Source organism: Diadema antillarum, unplaced genomic scaffold (assembly GCF_040938485.1).
Source record: "Diadema antillarum isolate AM-2024a unplaced genomic scaffold, OU_Dant_1.0 seq00000375_RagTag, whole genome shotgun sequence".
NCBI classification, from domain to species: domain Eukaryota; kingdom Metazoa; phylum Echinodermata; class Echinoidea; order Diadematoida; family Diadematidae; genus Diadema; species Diadema antillarum.
In genome coordinates, this window is record NW_027271374.1 from 627441 (window position 1) to 648683 (window position 21243).

The following is a 21243-nucleotide window of genomic DNA, read 5'->3' on the forward strand; positions in this document are numbered from 1 at the left end:
TTAGTACGCACCCTTTTCATTTCGAACCTATGGACTGACGAACCTAATTACATTTTCAGATTAGCAAAGTAGCAAACTTTCGGAATAACGCTACAAACGTTCGGAATAACGAACCTTTTTTTATTTTGGAACTAACGAGCATCTATAGGTACAATGTATACGAAATTTTTGTTTTTCGGAATAATGCACCCTATTTCATTTTCAGAGTATAAAACGTTCAGAATAACGAATATCAGCCAAATATGATAGAGACTGTCCTGGTTCCAAGGTTAAAGGGAATGTACAGTACTGGTTGAGGTAAGGATTCATGTTTTGAACATTCCTAAGTGAGATAATGAAAAGCCTCTTATGAGATATGAAAGAGCATGTAATTTTAAGAAGGATTCAACGTTTATTTGATGAAAATTGGTTTTCAAATGGCTGAGATATCCCAAAAAGTGCTAATAATAAAAGGCGACATGCCCCAACTTTATCAGTATCTCTTTGTTTCACCTTGTTTTTGGATATCTCAGCCATTTCAAAAAAGATTCTCATCGAATAAACTTTTGATACCCCTTAGAACTGCATGCTCTTTGACATCTCATAGAGTGGTTTCTGAATATCTCACAAAACGTTAAAAGCTAAATCTTCACCTCGACCAGAACTGTACACACCCTTTAAGACCATGCCAATGACATTACTGCTGGGCAAGTGAAGAATGTAAAATGTGTCGGTCATCATTGTATCATGATATGGTTAATATTATGTAGGGCCTAGGCCTATATATGTACACACTGCACATACACACACTCGCGCGCACACACAAACACACACAAACACACACACACACACACACACACACACACACACATACATACAAATGAGAGAGGGAAATACATGACCACGTAGAGAGAAATTAGGCTAAAACGTAGAAAAAGAGAGGGTGTAATAGAATACTATATACGTGCGTATACAATGAAATAGATGTGTCAACCATAAACGGAATACTATTTCTCTTAAATATCCGTTTGTTACTCGCCTATCCGTTCACATCTAGAAGACTGAGGCGTGCAGTCATGAGCAGTAGGTTGAGAGAATAACATAGTCTAGCGTTTAACTATCTTTGAAATTGAAGTTTTGAATTCATTTGCCCTAGTAATGGTGCGAAAGGCATTTGTTTTGGCTGCTTCTTGGTTGGCCTATTTCAGTATTTCCGGATCGTGATATCAATTCAGACTCGATTCGACGAGATCCTATATGGATTCGAGAGAGAAAAATAAACCGTAAACGTGAGAGAAAAACTCCCAAATCCAGGATTTTTGTTTTTGTTTAAATGTGTTTTATGAGCTCTCAAATTTATGGAGCGATTATAGTTTGCGGCTCGCTTTGACCAAAGGGACTATAGAGTGTCTCATAAAATCCAACAGCGTATCTTGACGTGGCCAAAATGTTGGCAATATGTTGCAAATAATATACCCCAGTGCATTGCATTGCTCTGTGTATGAATATGCCACTAAAGGGTTCAAATAACTTTGTAGTTCTTCTTGCTCCCATTTATAGTGCCGATCATTCATCGAAGGGCAATATGATGGTTTCTCCTATAGGAATACCAAACCACCATGTCGCAAATTACATCACCTGTTTGCTTTTCTGTCGAAGCCACATTTTCAACGAGCGTCATTGGTAAACTTCTCATACATATGAATTATCTGGTAGAGTTAGAGGTAAAGTATCTTTCGAGGACCCTCCATGCTCACATTTAAAAAGTAGAGTTAATTCAAAATCAGACGTGAGATGAAGTAGATGGGGATTTTGCATGTTCTCATGTTTTCACAAAGTACATTGTGATGTAAGGTGCAAATACACTTTAAAAAAATGGTGATTAGCTTCGTCAGTCTCCCACAGACGAACTAACAATTCTTTGATGAATTCCCTCTTTACGTGAGAGTATTGTCACAGAGGAAGCCTTGCAAACTTCGCATTAATATTTTTATTTCCTATTTGCTATTGTGTTGTAATAATCTAGCCTTATATTCCACATACTAAGAATCTTGCTATAGTATTGGTCAAGAGCTGATCACGTGATAAAGAGTAGTTTTGCCCATCACATCACCTAAGAAGAAAAGTTCGTTACACTCTATGATGATAGTCATTTTGTTTCGCTTATCTCTTGGTCCACACAGTCCTAACGCGTGATATAAGTTACAATTTTGAGTACGCGCGAAATGAAAGTGCGTTGCACTATGGTCTATCATTTGACCTGGGTCAAGTGATAGATCACAGTGCAACGCACTGTTATTTCGGTGCCACGCGCGGGGCGCGGAGCAAATTTGTTGTTTTGTCATCTACGCGCATACGTCACTACGTAGCCTAAGCCCTGAGGATACCCTAAGACAGCTAAAACGGTTTCAGATGTGGAATACAATGGGAATATTTAGGACCCTAGATGTGGAATATAAAGCAAATAATCAACTTTTAGTTTCAGGCAATGAGACAAACTATCACTTCTGGTGATCTGAATGTGTAAGCTATCTTTCCTCAGCTGCGCTTCGGAAAGATAGCTACATTCAGATCGCCTCGGAAGTGATAGTTTGTCCCATCACCTTCACCAACGTTGATTATTTGCTTACTATACTCTCTGACCTAAAACATGTTAGTGATGGCTATTCGAGTCATTTTCAGCTTCCGCCACGAAGTATGGTCGAGGGAATTATCTTCTTCAGGTTGCTCCTCCGTCCGTCCGTCCGTCCATCCCAAACGTCGCTCTGTTGATCGAAGAACAGCCTTTCGATGAATTTGAATTGACGAATGCCCGGGTGAACGTGAAGTGAAAGGGGCTGATAAGATCGTGTACTGGGCAAATTCCTGAACGCCAGAGATCAAAGGTCGTTGAACTTGGACTTGAAGTGACAGTGTAAGTTCACAAAGGTAGAATCTAATAGTAATATAATTTAGAATGACCGGTAGACATAAAATTATTTAGTCAATAATCATCTTGAAATGGTAGGTCAAAGGAGAAAGTCAATTTTTAACCATTTCCCACTAAAAACAAACAAACAAACAAACAAACAAACTCACACATGCATAAAAACTGGCCATTTTTCGGGCGCATCTTCTCTGTTAATGTCCTTTGATAATGTACGTTGGTGGATAGGGTAGGTATTAGATAAGACATCGTATCAACACATGAACGTCATTACCGCAGGTTAGAGGTCAAGATCAAAGGTCGCTGTACTTTGGTTACAATGTCATTATCCAGCCAAAATGTATCTTTGTGCAATGAATGGGAATAAGATTGGAAAATATGTCCTCTGTTCAGAGAAGGCTAAAGATCATATCCATGAACTTCATTCAAATGGAAACGAAAGGCCGTGGTTTGTTTTGTTTGTTTGTTTGTTTGTTTGTTTGTTTGTTTGTTTGTTTGGCAGCGATTTCCTGAGAAGCGGAGTAAAGCGGTCAACTCGTTCCACTTTTCGTCTGTTCGTGCCATTTCTTGAGGCACCGTATATCTTGACTTGATTTCCCCAGGCTTGATTTTGTATCGACAGCCATGAGACGTGCAGTCTCTCCCTGTTTGTTTTAGCTTTAACCTTTCGCTCCTTTTCACGTGGAATCGAGAATCCTCTAAATCTTAAAGTGATACCAAGATGAACTTTTTGGAGTTCACTCCCATCTCTGATTCTCTCCATGCCATTTGTCTGTTTTCGAGACCCCGTTTTAGACTTTGATTGATGTGTCCTCTGTCATAGACCAGGTGTCCAAGGGAAGTCGAGATGAGAAGAATATTCAAGCAGTGGCAAATGCCGTTGGTACGCGAGCAGTTGTGGATGATACAGGTGCACGCCACAAGCGAGACACTCACGAGTCATACAGCCCACGAGCCACAGCGACTGCTCACGAGTCATATACCCCACGAGTTACGCAGCTCACGAGTCATACAACCCATGAGCTAGACACTGAATAAAGCCACGAGCTTTACGGTCCACGAGCTACACACTAGGCAAATAAGTGTCTAGCTAGTGGGTCTGTTTTACTCAGTGTCTCGCTGGTGAGCCGGTTTAAAAGCACTTGGTAACTTGCTAGTTAGGCTGTATGACTCGTGGGCATAAGACTAGTGGACCTTCATCTAATGTCTATAGCTCGTGAACCGTACGACTCGTAGATGTCTAGTTCGTGGGATGACTCCGATGATACGACCTCGGACTCGTGAGCTCCCTGGTTTGAATCATTTGACAGCACTGGCTTCCTGCTCGTAGCTAGGTAGAGCAGCTTATTTTTGCTGCCTTGCTCTGTATATTATGTAGAAGCATTGTTTCCTCAGTGACCAAGTAAAATAACCAAAATACTTCCAAAACAGCCCCACTACCACAGTGAACAAGGAACTTACAAAAACGAATGACACCACTAAACTAAAATAAAAAATAAAAGGTGAACAAATAAATGAGAAATGGGGAAATCTTGATTTCTTGAGAGCTGAGGTCTTTTGCAATCATTACTTTACGAAGGCAGAAGTCTCGGTTATCTCATTGGACTTTCGAGTTCTAAATAGAGTTCGACTGATGATGCAGCCTTGTTCAGAAAGTTTCGATATTTTGATAGATTCGCGCAAGGCAATAACCTCTGTCGGTCGTGTTATATTTGAACGTCCTTGAGTGATTTTTGAGAGCGACATGCTAATTTGATATAATCCACGCCTAATTTCATAATTACATGTGTCTATTACAATCAAGACAATAAAAAAATAAGGGTAATTTTGCCTCTGACGTAGATTCTGCCAGGACCGAAAACTGGGCCCCAATTTAACGCACAAATCTTTAGTGCATGCGAGAAATAATCGAAAGTCCTCGTAGAATTTCCTGCTCACCTCACCACGAGGATCCTGTCAACAGCAAAAGTAACGGCTCATCAATCGACATACAAATTGTTCCAAAAGTTCTCATGGTAAAACTTGTGATATTGTATAAGTGCGCGCGTATCAATTTGACTTCTGCGTGTTACCGATTTCTCTCTGAAGTAGTATGAGATGTTTTAAAAAAAAAAACTTTTTGAAAGATAATGGAGCATTCTCAGTGACGCTAAGTTTGTGTTCGTATACCGGACATCGGTTTGAAAAGTGCAAATTAAGAGCAGGACCCTATCGCTATGAGAAATATCATTCCTGACACAGATACTTTATAACGAAACTGCCCCTCCGCGTGGGATGCCATTGCAACATCTGCCGAGGAATAAGAAGCTCCCTTAATAGTCTCTTTCCGGACTGCAGACATTTTTCATCCCGTCCATTTGGGTGAGCTGTTGGACTGCTCACGTATCGAGTCCCGGGAAAGAATTGCTACATGTATATGTGATAATTGAGAAGTGCAAGTTCAACGTTGAAACGAGAAAAAAAAATGTGAATGAGGATGTCGCTGTTAAGAGTTCTCGAGAAATCAGCATTGAGTGTGGACGTTCCAGGACTCTTTGCAAAGGTATATTAGACAACTGGACGGACTTGTTGAAGAACAGCCTGTGGCTGAAACAAGTGACCGTGTGAAAATAGAATAAATGAATGAATGAATGAATGAAATGAACTTATGGAAATATTTCTGATTATAAAACTTTTGCTTTGACCTCAATGACACTTCAAGTCATAAATGTTGGGATGAGGTCAAACTGAGAACTTGAAAATCAGTTCATTAGCAATCTGTTCTGTTTGTCTCGAGCGAAAAATATGTGACACGGACTTTATGAAAACAGATGTGTCCTCAATTACTTTATCAAAAGTGTTTGCCCATGATCCGGGTAGGAGTGGTCGAGTTTGGCAGTCAGCATTCAGGAATGACTAGACGGGAATAGTGAAGAAAGAAGATGAACATCCACAACAGCGTGGCGCCCAATAGCCGCAGACCAGTGGGAGCGGAGTTGAGGGTGCGAGAATGGAGACGTGCCTTCCTGGGCTCACGATCTCAGGCACATAGCCAAAGATTTGATGAGGGTTTTTTTTTTTTTTTTTTTTCAGACACATTTCCCCACCAAGTCAAATGACACTTGGTAAACAATGATAATGTGTTTGTCTGCCATGCCCAAAGCATAGTTTCATGTTGCAAGCGAAGTCGGCGTGATGGCCCACCACCATTATCTCTGGTGCCACAATATATCACCAGGGAGGTGGGGGGGGGGGGGTCTTTTCCACCTCCCTGAAATCTCTTCTGCCTACGCACGAGGATCGCTTTCGTGTTCGATTGCGCACGTTCTTCCTGCATTTACAGTGGAGACGCTTGACCTGTCAGAACTCTACGACTATGCCAGAAGTTGTAATTGTAACGAGAACCCCCCCCCCCCCAAAAAAAAAAAAAATAATAATAATAATAATAAATAAATAAATAAATAAAACATAAAAAATGAATAAATAGATACAATAAAATAAATAGATAAAAATGAAAAATAAAAGAGGGGGTCTTCACACGCAAGGTTCAAACGGGCAACCCCTGTCAAAGATAAACCGATTAATCATACAAGACGATTATGATAGTAATACGATAGACAAGGAGAAAGTTGCATCTGCTCGGCATTAAATTGATACATGGCGTTTTCGGTAGGATATTGACCCATGCTAATTCCCCCAGTACCAGTACCTCGATGTCCTACGGATTTTCGAAGAGTTGCTACAGTCGGGGCGTGACCTTTTGGCAGTTGCCATAGTTACAGAGCTCCAGCAACAAACTGTCAATAACACAGTTATGTCTTTATTCTTTGTTATTCAGATTCCAGATTGTCTGAAAGGGAGAAAGAAAACAAACAAACAAACCGTAGAACAGAATTTGAGATCATTCTCAAGAGAACGCTTTGTTAGTAATCCTTTTGTCTCTTCATCCGTTGTGTTTATTTATTTGGTTTGCTGGTCATTGTTTTGTCTCTCGCTTGTGTTCTCCCTTACCGTTTAATGATATTTCTAAAAACATATGCAAATCACACACCACTGTTCACAAACATCAAGATTTGTTTCGCTTAATTCTTTTATGTCTTCATCAAGTCATAAGTAATAATGACGACGAATCTTGATTCGTCTATTGCCCGGCACCGAATATCGATTTGACTTTGAACTTTTGCATTTTTAAGCTGACGTGAAATTGGTTTATTTGGAGGGGTCATCACATGCTTATTGAACATTAGGAGATTGTGAGAGGAAATGTATTGTGTTTTACGTATAACGCGATTACCATTTTTTTGATGAGGGATATCAGTTCAGTTCTGTTCAGTTCTGCTTTATTTCCAAAGTCTTATATGCATCGATCAACAACACCTCCACTACAATGACACCTGTGCAACGTCTAATTCTCTTTGATTACTGTTAATCACGTACATGTAGGCCCAATGTTCCTGTTTTGTCGACGTTCTCTCCCTGAAAAATAGTTATGTATCTTTAGTACTCATTCCTCACAGAAAGCATGTAATTTCGTCAGAATCTACTGGTGAATTTTATTTATATCATGACTGCACAGACTTCCAAAACAATCCGTCTTTGTTATCACTGCTTCTAATCTCTCTGAATCATGAGAAATCTGTCAAAGAACTGTATTGCGTGAGAAGGGCTCAGGTATCACTTTTCCCTGACATATTTTGCCACCGTATTCCCTCCCGAACTGAAATAAAGCATTTGAAAATTTTCAGTATGTTTACAGTTTAGCTCTCCTTGACTTTAAGACTTAAATGACGCGACTCTATGGCTGTCTATTAATGTGTCTCTGTCTGATTTTGAATCTTGATTCTCTTCCTCCGCGAGTCATTTCCAAAGCTAAGTGCCATATCGGTCTGTTGGTTCACTTATAAATCACCCAACTTCCTCGCCCTGAAAGGGTCGTAAACTTTTCGAGGCTTGCCGCCTGTGGAATCGTTTATTATAATTTCGTGGCAGGTTTGGAAAAGATGATTCCATACACCTCTTTGGCTCCGTCCTTTTGTCACGTGGTGTCGATTTGGGGTCAAAGTGTCAAATTAAAGGTCAGGGACCTGACAGCCTTAAAAGCGAGCATTTTTATGGAGTTCAGGCGCCGAGCATTTCTTTCGTTCAAGCATGGATCTACATCGCCTTTCTTGAAACGTGACGTCTTGTTCAAACGACGAAAACAATTATTAATTTCATAATATGACATTGTGTGCACAGCTGATGGGTGTTCAAACTGTAAAACTAAAATCTTCTCTTTTTTTTCTCATTACAGAGTCCAGCGCATCCGAAATGAAAAAAACAAAAGTCACACTGCTGTTTATTGGAAAAGAGTCAATTTGATAATCCACAAATTATCAGTCTTTGAAGCATTACGCGATCTATTTCATTTTCTTTTCCCTCGGAAGACTCATGACTCAATTCATAGCTTCATTTTAACACAGGACGCATTTTGGAACCGTCCAAGCAAGATTTTCATACTGGATCAAGTCGCCTGATGGAGAAGATCAGTGTCTGCAGCTCATAACAAACAAACAAACAAACAAACAAACAAACAAACAAACAAACAAACAAACAAACAAACAAACAAACAAACAAACAAACAAGCAAACAAACAAACAAACAAACAAACAAACAGACAAACAGACAGATAAACATACAATAATGATGAAGGAAAAATTGACGTGAAAGAATCGTCATTAAAGGACAAGTTCACCTTCATAAACATAAGGATTGAGAGAATGTAGCAATATTAGTAGAACACATCATTGAAAGTTTGAGGAAAATCGGACAATCCGTTCAAAAGTTATGAATTTTTGAAGTTTTTGTGCAGTAACCGCTGGATGAGAAGACTATTGCAGTGTGTGAATAACTTAGATGTCACATGCGTACAACAATATAAGGAAAATATAAAGAGAATTTCACAAAATTTCATCTTTTGAAAAAAAGTACACATTCCCCCGACTCGTTACCAACAAATGTTATGGCTAATATTATTCCCCCTGCCTTTAGAAAGAGGCAAGTCAAGTGCTCTATCATTATGCGAAAAAAGTGAAAATATGTTGAATTTTCTTTACATTTTCTTTAGGCTGTTGTACGCATATGACTCACAAGCTGTAGTAGTCTCCTCATCCAGCGGTTCCAACACAAAAATTTTAAAAATTCATAACTTTTGCATCGATTGTCCAATTTTCCTCAAACTTTCACTGATGTGTTCTATTAATATTGTTGCATTCTCTCAATCCTTATGTTTATGAAGGTGAACTTGTCCTTTAACATTCGAGCCAGCGTGCGCCCACAGCTCTGGACGGGCAACCTTGCCCTCACCTCAACCGTCCATCAGCGGGTCCCAAGACGCTGTTCTTGCGTCCACCTGTTCAAAGGGCGCTTTTAAACGATTCAATAATATTTCGAAATGACTGACTTGTTTGAGGTATTTTCTCCCACTTCGTACACGATCAATAAACGTGGGAGGTGTAGAGCTCTGTGTCGTCGATTCATTACATAAAAAGTCCTTATTACACAAGTAACAGAAGTGTTCAAAACAGTTAAAAAGAATAAGATTCTTAGAGTTTTGTATTCTATTTCAGATCATATCAACTAGTTGTAGGTTGTACCAAGGAGCTTCATGGTTGTACTTCAAAATAAAATGTTCGGTAAGCCAGTTAATGGTTTTAAAACCTTGATGTATGAAAATAGTGAATGTCTTGACGATGCTTTAGACAGGTTTAAGGGAAGAATAAAAAATTGACATCAAAGTTAACGAAGATTTCACGTATCCTTATTGTTTAAAAAGATATAGGTTGCATGCAGTCAGATTTTTTGATTGAATCATTTCTTTATTCAAGAAGATGTTTATACATTTATATATATATATATATATTATCATTAGTTACTGTAAGATAAGCAGACATAAGCAATGGCTGTATAGTATGACATTTGAAATCTTTGAAGAGAAATTATCTCGACAAGACGAAAAAGAAACGAGCAACCGAAACGAAATCCGGCAGTCTGCCTCCAAGAAATCTCGACACGCAAATTGATATAACACTCACAGACATCTCACTCAGCAGAGTAAAAGACATTGATATCAAATGATAATAAAGAAACAAAAATGTCATTTCGTGTAATAAAGTATTAACTTGCACTATTGGAGCATGGTTGACTTTTGTCGGAGGTGAAAAACACACACCCATGTGAAGCTTGGACTCCTTCTGAATGCTCTTTTTTAATACATGTATGTCTATTGCGGAAGGCGAAATTGTGTCGAGCGTCACACTTTTTGACCTCTGTCTGGCTTCTCTATCAACTCTTAATACTCTGCACCTCCCACTTTGAAGTCCCATGATGCCAGTGGTAGAGGAGGTCATCTTCATGTTACGGTTAAACTTTCATAAATCTGGCATAATAGAGCAGTTGAAGGTTTGTACAAATCAGACCAAAACAGAAAGTCAGTGCATATTGCATGGATACTCTACTCTCATGTTGAACTCGATTCCAACAACTCCGTCAGTAAAGTCAAACAAGTCAAACAACAAAAATGCATTAAAATGAAGTTTTATTTTAGTCGATAGAAGCTTATGAAATTTTAAAGTTTCACATATTTTTACAAAACAGAACATAGATCGAGTGATACATCTTACAAGTATCTCATTTGCTTAAAATCGTCATAAAATTCCGCAGATCTCCTAGTTTGGTTTCAGGTTAAAGGTACGGCAGTCATATCATTGCTCCATAAATTTTGCGAAACTTCCAATTCCACAACTTCTCTTTACACAATATTTCTCATCAGGGAGGTAAGACGATCTTCTCACCTTCCTGCTCTCATCGGACTAGACGTTACGACAATCTCAGATAGGGAAAGAAGGCTGTTTACAAGCAACCCTAAAAATGAGAAACTGCCGTTACCACAGCAACGTTCCATCCGACTCGAAAGCATGAGAAGCTCTGAGAAACACTTGTTACATGTACCATTCCTCTTCTTTTATTGCAATCCACAGCCTAAATCTTGCATAACTCATAATATGTCATGGCAGGCCAACAACACCCCCTTTACCCTGAAGACGGCTTTGCTGTCTCCTTTTCGCTGGTGTCAAGGTGCCCCTAACCTTTGCTTGAAGAAACAAAGGATCTTCATCAATTACACGCCTGCGAACTGCCGTCATACCAGTTCGCAAACAGACAGAGATCATGAAGTGCATACAGCGTTGCCATGGAGACGGTGGGAAACGATACTTCTGATAAATGTTTTGACGGCATTTGGGCAACACAGAATTTATCTGAGATTACTGCACGCATACGGTCTTTGACATTGGATTAGACGCCTGAAAAGAGAACAGAAGTATTCAGAGAGACTCTATTACAATAATCTTGTAATCATGTCGTCATGTACGCATTAAACAGGGCAAGAGGTCATCGAGATTAGAATAGTTGTTCAGTCTACAGTTTCTCCGACTATTTCTTATCAACTTGTCAATAAGATATCATTAAACAGGACCTCCATTATACCTTTAGAAATGACATATAGGAATAGCAGATATTGCTTGATTTACATTGAGGTGTCTCTATCATATCCAGTTACTAGCACAATAACCTGGCATACTCTATTGGCGTTTTGCTTTGCTCGTATGTTGCTGTTCTAGCTATTACTAGAGATGGGTGGATGATATCAGTACCCAAAAAACTGTCTGTACTCCAAAAACTGCATGTCTGTACTCATCACCAAGTTATTATACAACAACAACAACAGCCAATTCATATCTTTCCCTTCGTCTCTTTCTAGCCTCTTTTCACATAATGCTGTTTGTTTCCTTGCAACTTGCAGGTATACATCGTGGTTTCTAGTTTTGTGTCGTTAATGCTGTCTCGTATTGCTATTCTTGATTGGTCAAGATTGTAATTGAAACAAAATAGATTTCAAAAAATATAAGCATCCTGGAGCGTTTCTTTCCTTTTCAGTGATAGATAATAAACAAAGTTCGCCAACTATTTTCAGTTACAATTACCACAGTCAACAGTTGCAACCAAATCAATTTGTTCAATGATACAAACGCACGCACTATTTCCACTTTTGCTCCTAATAATCTTTGATTGATAATCCCCATTGACCACAAAAGTTTCCCACTCATTTTAATCTTAGGTAAGACAAGCACTTTCTTTCCTACATAGTGTTACATGTAGAAAAAATACATGATACTAGGGGTCATATATATTTATTTTCGTTGTGCAAAATCACAAAAAGTGACGAAGGTGCGACTTCTATAGGTTTCGAGGCTAATTTATTGTATCATAAATTTATTAAAGAAATGTAGGTGTGTCAGTGCAATGAGGCCTGGTTACCGTACAGTTACTAATTTTTAGCATAGCTGTGAGAACTGGTACTTCTTGTCATGGCGAATTCTGATACGTATGGTACGTGAGCGTCTGGTCTGACGATTTTGCAACTTTTCTCTGAGATAAATCCAGACATTTCAAGGATAAAATACACGTCGGTTCACAGTCGCCTAGCAATTAAATGACCCTGATCAGAGACACAGAAAATGATAGTTTGCTCAGAAATACGATATACTAACGAATTTGACCCAAAACTGACAACTCAATTTCCTGTGGAGTTTCTGATCAGATTAGAGAAATGTGTCCCGAGATTGAATTTAATCAGATTTGCTCAGATGTTTTATTCAGGATGTATTCATCTGACATGGTTAGCGATTTTTTTTTCTTCAAATTGAAATAAGAATATATGTCAGTTCAATGAAGGAAAAAACTGTAATATTGCCCTTATATTTCCCAGAAGAAACAATCTAAATCTAGTCGTGACATCTCTATAGAGCCCAATAGTTGGGAATGGGGGCCAGGTCGGTGACGAAAGCTGGGTCAATGTCTTGTGTGTCCGTAGGTCATGAATAGATGCAGTAATAACCCACTCCCGGCTTGCTCCCCAATTGAAATAGATCATAATTACGTCGTAACACAACAACACAACAAGAACGAAATCCCTCTTCTCGTCTTCTCGTCGTTTGCATCACACACATTGAATTTGTACACGATTGAAGTTTCTGTAGCATTTTTAAAGTAATGTACAGGATAGTACGAACTTTGCATCCAAGTATCTTTTGCTTTCGTTTATTTGTAACAGAAAGTTGAATGTATATAAATAGTTGTGTTCTAGAGCTTCGTGGGAAATTTTCATGTAGCTTCCTAAGCTTCATAAGATTCTTGAAAGTAGCGGAAGGTAATTCTTCAGTGGTTTTGCGAAAAAAAAAGTCCCTAGCTGGGTAAAAAAAAAAGTATGTTTATCATTACAAGTGTACGTTTTTAAGGTTCAAAAGCACTTATTGTTGGAAAAGCGAATGTACCTAGTTTTTAGGTCGGTAATAATGTAATTTCAATACGTAAGGGCCTGTAGATTTCGTGAATTGAATATGCTCCTTTGTTTTGCATCAGAAAATTCTAACTTTGATATTGCATGTGTTTTTCTTTTTGTAATGATGCCCTGATAGGATTCCAAGATGGCGTCGACGATGAAGGTCCTCGGCCTCCTGCTGTTCCTCGCCCTGTCCGTGGGCGAGGTCCGGCCCTACAGCATGGTCAACACTCTCGACGACCTGGCCAACATCCAGCGCGACCTCCTCTTCAAGACCTTCGACTACTTCAACGCCAGCGTGACGGACCAGATGGAGCGACTTATCACCCAGCTGCGCTCCCTGGACGCCCGGCTGAAGGAAGTCGAGGACAGGCTTGCTGATTCCCGTAAACACTCCCATATATTTCCCATCCTCCTGCCTACATAGATTACCAAAGGCTATTACTTCCGATGTAGTAGTGTTTGTTGCTATTTGTGTTTACGATTTCGTTATCATCTTTTTTTAAGAGAAACACCTGAAGGACAGCTGTTCATATTATGTCTCGAATGAAACGGCTGGAACTTGTCCAGCATGGCAAATTAGCGTACAAGATTAAGATTTCGGATATAGGACCTATATACTGAAAATACATCAAGATTTTTGAAGCATCTAAATGGAAATTTCCTTACGTTTGTTTTCATAAATTGACTTATCAAGTGGAGAGATCATTTCCTGAATGAATGTGCGAGGAGATAGTCCAGGGACCTGCCTTCATACAAGGTTAATTATTTGTCCTTGGTATGTCTGGTCATGCTGTATGACAAATCACGCAGAGCCACAGGATACAGTGTGTCACTCATTCAGGCGTGGTATATGGCACATGCGAAATTACTCTTGTGTCCCGAATATGCCTTAGAATTTTGAAATGATGAAGGTCAATTCAAATAATTCATTGTGATTATCTTACATTGCCTTCTTTCAATTTATTTGTTTTCCACTTCTTTTAATGTTTACGTTACTTATTACAGACGTGATATTTTGAAGTGCAAGTATTTATTGCCATTGAATTACGTCTTACTGTTGTATGTATTTCTTTTATCATTTTTCTTTGTTACGAATAATAATTTTTATCATCAAGAAACATCGATTTAGCTACATCTTTTGTCTTCTACAAAACCTAGGTCACTCTTGAAGAAAACTGTTCAAATCTGTGCAAACTTTCCAAACCTGTTTCTTAATTAAAAAAAAAAAAATCATTACTCTTTAAGTTGTGAGGAAGCCTATGGGTATTGGTATGCAGACGGATGTACGTTATCTCCCCCTCCCCAAAATTATAGTTACTGAAAGATCTAAGTAGCATGTTGCTTTTTTAACCCCAAGTGCTTTGTATGTTACTCTGTATGAATTTTGTAGAATCAGACCATTCCTCGCTACAGAGACGCTACCTCAACTGTTGATGATCTGAATTTATACAAGAAATGTCACATTAGGATATCAATATGATGGTATTGATATGATAATCAAAAGGTCTTCCTCAGAGAATAAAGAGAACGCCCAGCAAAATAAATTTCATAAAGTGGCGCGGGCTATGAAAACATATTAAAAGAAATATGCAATTAAAGATAATGGTTTAAATGATAATACATTTAAAGTACCTTAAGGTAATTCAACCTAACTGACACAAAGACAAAATGTTAACTAACCATTACTTAAATCGGACATACGAGAAGAAAATGTTTAAAAGTTTTAGTGGATGCGCAGGAGAAATGGCGGACTGTTGCTTCTTGTGAATGAAAAACCAATGAACTTTGTTCACATCATATAGATTCAAATATAGAATCTGTACTGAGACTTCACGCAGTGAACTAGTGATATATTTTACCAGTCGATCGTAGACTTTTTTTCATCCTCCACGACATGTATCCGCCATTAGATCAATGCTTATCAAACTTCAAGATTACATCAAATGTAGGCTTTCCCCCTTCGAGAATCTCCTATCCTTAATTCGTCTTGCATGCAGCCTGTCATGTAGAAAAGCATCATCTCCTCGCAACACTATACAATCATGATTGTCCATGAGCATGACCGAATCATTTTGCTTCTGCATTGTCATCATCGCCATCATCGTCGCTATCATCATCGGACTGTCAAAATCGATGTCCAATTGTAATACATGCTACCCTCATCCCTTTGTCGTAGACCTTCTGCGAGTATATCATGCTTTCTTTTTGAGCCCGTCGTCGTTTCTTGTTTCCAGCTGTCAGAATCTAGAGCCCGCTCGCGCCACACAGTTCGTCACCATGGGCGTGAAAGAAAGGTACATATTGTTTCCATGGTTACGGTTCTAAAACGGCTATTTTAAGGATCTTTTATACGTGACAAAGCTCAAGTTCGTATCTAATTTTTTAGGCGCTATTGGAGTAAATGAACGATAAATTACGGGAGAAGTTGGGATATTCTTTGATGTACATGTATTTCATTTCCTTTTTGATATTCAAGACACTTCGACTCTTTTAGAATTTATCGTATGACAAATAAACCCGTGTTAGGAGCTGTGCATACGACGTGTTATTTTTGCCCATCCCACTGCACGCATGAAACCAGAATGTTTTTGCTGTGCTCTTGTAGCTTGTGTCATGGCTTGCCACAAAGTATGGGACAGCTTGGCCGTATTATGATTTGAAAAAAAAAAATGCTCATTTCATTTAATAAAATATATATATCTTATTTTGTTGTAGATTCTTTCAAATAGTTGCTCTTGCACGGCTTCTCCTTTTTTTTCCTTCTTTTTATCCAAGCTCGTGCTTGCTTTTATTTATGATCATTGCACATTCATTGTCATAGGATTTTGTTTACCGGTTTATATTTGGATGGTATAAACTTATTTTATTTGCATCTTCATCATAATAATGTATGCCGACAACGAAAGATTCCAGACATAAAATCAAAATTTTATAAATATTGGTATAGACCACAAGCTGTGACTGTTATATAACTGGTAGGCCTACAATTATTTCTTTCACAATTTGCTTTTTTAAAAGACACCTTAGAGAAGTAGTTGAAAGTGAACATAATTGGTCTGCTACGACAATCAAAAAATGTTCCTTTCCCCCCGTCTAAGATATTAAGATCCCGCCGGCAGAGCTGGCATCATCGTGTGACGCTGAGCGGGCTCTAGTTCGACTGAACTCGTCGCTTATTGCTTGGTACGATCAGCTCACTCGTCGCCTGGCTGCCATCGAAAGTGTCATTGATTTTGTGTCCGCCTCAGAATGCAGTGGTACGTGTCCGGATCGATACTGATCGTTCACTTATCGATCGATATCATGTGGGTCAAATATTTTGAGATCGACAGTCAGCTATTTGGTGATTTACTAGTACTCGACTGGTAGAGTTGTCGTCGAGCCGATAACATGTTTGCGCTGTCTGTCGATCACAATATGTTTCGGAAAGAAACAGATAAACATGCTGCCATTGATTCATTTTCTTTGCTAGGTGACGTGTATTGTTGCATTGTGTCTATTCCAAGAAGATGAGTGGAGTTAATGTTTATGCTTTGATTTTTGTACTAACGACTTTTCTCTTATGCATTGGTAAGAATAATGGGCGCCTATGTCTAAACGAAAATGATAATAAGATTAAAGGTTGCGTTGACATTACATTTGGAATGGACGGAAGTAACCAAATTAATTATTCATTTAAACAATACATTCTAGTACAAAAACGTAAAATGAAAAATCATCGAAGAACCAAGTTTCGAAGTAGTATCAAATGAAACATTAGAAGGAGTGATTTCCGCTTCGTCGTCACATAGTGGGCGGGGCCGCGCAAGGGTGGCGCGGGTTGGTGCTTCCTCTATTTTTATTTTTATTTTTTTGTCTGTGTTCGCCGTCTCAGTAATACTCCATGGCTTTGCATCGCGCAGGGTCTCCTTGTAGTGCTGTGCTTCAAAGCAACATATCATTTCATTCATTCCTTCTTTGTGTACCTGTTTATTGACACATTTGATTTTTTTATGTTAGCTGGACAGATATTGAATTCTCGTACAATAATTTTCCTTGTCTTCATTGGGTTATACAAAAACATATGCATTTGAAAAGTAAACCAAAAGAAACTTTGAAAAGTACCAAACCTCGTTTCATTCAATAATTACTGGTTCCTTGAGTCATCTCCTTATAAGTATAACTTCAAGAAGTGTAGGCATATAGGCATATAGATAGGGGTAATTGATAAGACATTGAAAGAGAGTGAGCAACCACTACTTTTTGTATTTCTTGTAAGACTGTATTAATCATCAGGTTGCAGGTTTGCTTTAGACACTTTTGTACTACCGTTATCATATCCGTAAATACAGCTACGATGAGAACAGTTTTGAGATATGATCATTCATTGTAATTCAAATCACTCTTAAAAACTTGTTTTTGGTTTAGAGAGACTGCATTATCTTGCTCTTTATAAAGTTGTAAATTTCATGACAACGTACAACTCACTGTCATTATCAAACATGTATGTTTACACGTCAGGTCTGTAGGTTAATTTGCGAAGGTTTTTTCACAGAAATGGCTCTCATCATAAGATGATACATCCATTCAAGTTACCATCCCATCCCAATAACCAAACCAATCGAATACAACCTCTATAAGTGCATGATAAAAATATATCATTCACATGCTCAAAATACGCATGATTCCCCACCCATCCACCTTTGAACAATGCCTTCATATAAATCCATCCGTATCCCTAGCTAATCATTCTCATGACCTTCATTTGAATTTCAAAAAAGGTGAAATATATAAGAAATCGGTTGCCTATAAGAACTATACATATTAGATACGTCTGCTAGCTCTGAAATTGAAAAGGCAGGTATTTTGTAGTTTAATCCTCTAGGCGAATATCTTTGTGCAGCCCAGCTCTCTGTCCTATTCAGCTATAGAATGTCTTCTTAGGAGGTGATTTCATATCGCATGATAACCGCAGTATACTGAAGAATAAAGATTTTTTCTTTTGTCCCTTACATTTGTGAGAATTGTTTGTCGAAAACCAAAAAAGTTATTAAAAGCACGGAATTGTAAATTGTGCTGATAGTTTTATATCCTCGAACAAACAAAACAAATGAAACGATTATATACCGCAGAAAAGTAAGCGCGTGTTATCCAATTGCGAATGTAAAGATATTTGTAACGAGCGAACTTCGAACAAACACATTTTGTACTATACATGTACAACTGTACTACCTTTTCACTTTTCAGGACTCGTGTACTAGTACGTCAGAACGGTCGGAATTGCAAAAGGGGGATGGGTAGTTGAACATCGAGATAGAAATAACAGGAAACCCAATGGCATTGTAGTTTTTCAGATTGTCGTACCGGTATACGGTCAATTGACTCAATCACCTTTACCTTTCCAAGCTTTGCTGTCCCCCCAAAACAAGGGGCAAATTATCACCACCTTGAATTGATATGAGGCGCCGCGTGACAGGTGGTCGGAGGGGAAACCCGTCATATTTCACTTACTGTCTATGGGATAACGTTGTCCTCAAACTTCTCAAACTTTATATCAATACTCAATGCTGGAAGGTTCCGTTCGAGTGCGTTTCGGGATTCACGTACTATAGTATAGTCGCCAAAAAGACCGTCCTTGACTCTCGCAAAGATAAGGGGTCGATAATCTATATCGATAATCTCGTGAACAGTTATGCTGATGTGACCATGTTTTGCAAAAAAAAACAACAGAGACAAAACAAAACAAAACAAAATAAAAACTTGTTCAGAACCTCGTATGAAATCCCAGATGTTCCAAGATATGACGCTGTTATAAAAGTAACAAACTTCCAGATACAATGTACTGATTATCCGGGACTCTTTACTGGCAGATGTTGAGGACACGAAAATTTAAAAAAAAAAAGATAAAAAAGAGCGAAAAAGGTCATTTTGGAATCCAAGGGCGAGCGTAGTGGGTTTTTTTTTTTCACTTCAGCTTGCTTTGGTTCTGAAAAAAAAAAATGTCAGCTCGTGATTGCAAAAGCGGATGAAACTGGCTAATTATGAGCTGCCGTGTCGATCACTGGTCTTGGTAACAATGGGATCGGTTGTGTTATATGGAAAGAGAGAATACTCTACGATGACAGAGGGCATTAGGAGCAACATCGTCCTTTCAGCCCCATCTACTTACCCACCCATGCACCCCCCATTTATGAAATCTTTTTATTTTACGCTGTATTGCATTATGAAATACAGAGACGAGCAACGTTACCGTTGGAGCAATGTCATGAAGAAGTAGATTTGCTAGAGTGAGAGTGAAATACACACAAAACGTCATAAAGGCCAGTGGTTGACGTCATAATCACATAAAAATAGATATGTGACGTGAGATTGCCCAAAATTAGACGACGTATTAGCCAGAAATGGACTTTACTTTTTCTTCTAATGTGTAACGTTTTGTTCCTCTGCGAGCGTTCACTGACGATTGCTTTGTGGGGCGGGGGGGGGGGGGGGGGGGGGAGAGTTGAACCCCCTGATCAGTGCACTGATCTCTATAATATATTGTTGCATAGAGATCAGTGGATTAGTTGGGTGCATCACGTCTATAAATCAGTCGTCGCCTCATTTCTGAGGAACTTCGACAAGATATGGGGCATAAAACTTTGGGGATGACAGGAATCTAAAAACGGACATCTATTGTTGACGTCAGAGTTCATGTCCTCAGACAATATTTCATCGGCTGGAATTGACAGTTACGGTTGCCCGATGCGCGTGTCGAAATGCACTGGCGTAAATGAACACCCTCGAGATTTGATTGTTCCCTATGTTTGTTTTGGGAATCTTATGGCAGAATATAGACAATGGGGAATATCCCTGTAGACCACCTACTTGTTTGATTCTGCTCCAACTGAGAACAAAGAAAACCAATCCAACAAAAACAAACATGTACGAAAATAATTTTCATACTTTGAAAAACAAGCAAGCAAACAGCAAAACAGAACAGGCATCGACGTTCCAATTTGATCCAATGCCCATTCTGTCACATTTTCGTTGTAACCAATGAATCGATACGGTAGTCGATAGTCACTTAAAAATAATCCATTTATATGACATTTTGTTCATGGCTCTCCTTCCACTGAAAGTAAAACATTCAGCATAGGCCTATTTTGTTTGCTGCAGTGGAATGCACTTAAACCTTTATACCGCTCAGTCAGCAAAGTTTAGCAATTTCTATGTTTTAACTGCAACAATGTTAACTAGCGTCTTTAATCGTAACGGACAGCCTTCTGAAAATACCATCGGCACTCTCCATTAAAAGACGATCTCTATACCGTGGTGTTACAGGTACCTCCATTTTTATACTGAACAAACACGATTTGTCATTTCGAACGAAAATAGACCTTCCCCCTCCTCTTTCAAGAATTAGAAAGTGATGGACAGCACAAAATCATATTTACAGAAATGAATTTGCCATCTAACTGTATGGTGAGATGCATTAAGCCCTCGAGTGAAGATTAGCGAGAAAAAGACATGAAAATCATGGCTTTCCCATTTCATAGATGGTAACGCCAAAATTCATTTGTTGATATGCTCGCTTCATTTTTTTTTCTAACTGGTGTGTATTGTGATATTTTGATTCGTGAACTCCTCTATTGTTTGTGTATCGAATAATCTCACGACTTAAAAAAAAACAACAACAACCAATCGTAATGTAACGAAATTATTGTAGAATAAATGGTATTCATCAAGATTAAAGGTGCATAGTCCCGGTAGTGTAGAGGGCGCTGTTGATGATACTGTCGATCACCGTCAGCATTGATGCGAAGATTACCGAAGTTGGTTGAGCTGTCATCAAGAGTAAAGTGCGTAGGTGTTGCTAAGTAACGTTGCCTTCGTTGTCTTCTCTGCGCATCGCGCAGTCTGTATAGTAATGCCAGGGTGCGTGCATATGTGCTCGTTATTATGACATCACAAAAGAAGTTTGCTACTAAAAGCGTCATCCCCCTCAGCCGAATCA

At 38.7% G+C, this 21243-nt stretch overlaps 1 protein-coding gene across 1 annotated transcript in view; it reads left to right on the top strand.

Moving 5' to 3' along the window:
* Positions 1 to 21243, top strand: part of LOC139731463 (uncharacterized) — a 39518-nt gene that overhangs the window by 7260 nt on the left and 11015 nt on the right. Inside the window, exons 2-3 of the mRNA XM_071642347.1 lie at positions 13402 to 13651; positions 16367 to 16525. Of these exons, the coding sequence (XP_071498448.1) occupies positions 13411 to 13651; positions 16367 to 16525 (400 nt within the window). The 5' untranslated portion in view covers positions 13402 to 13410. The remainder of the gene's footprint in view (positions 1 to 13401; positions 13652 to 16366; positions 16526 to 21243) is intronic.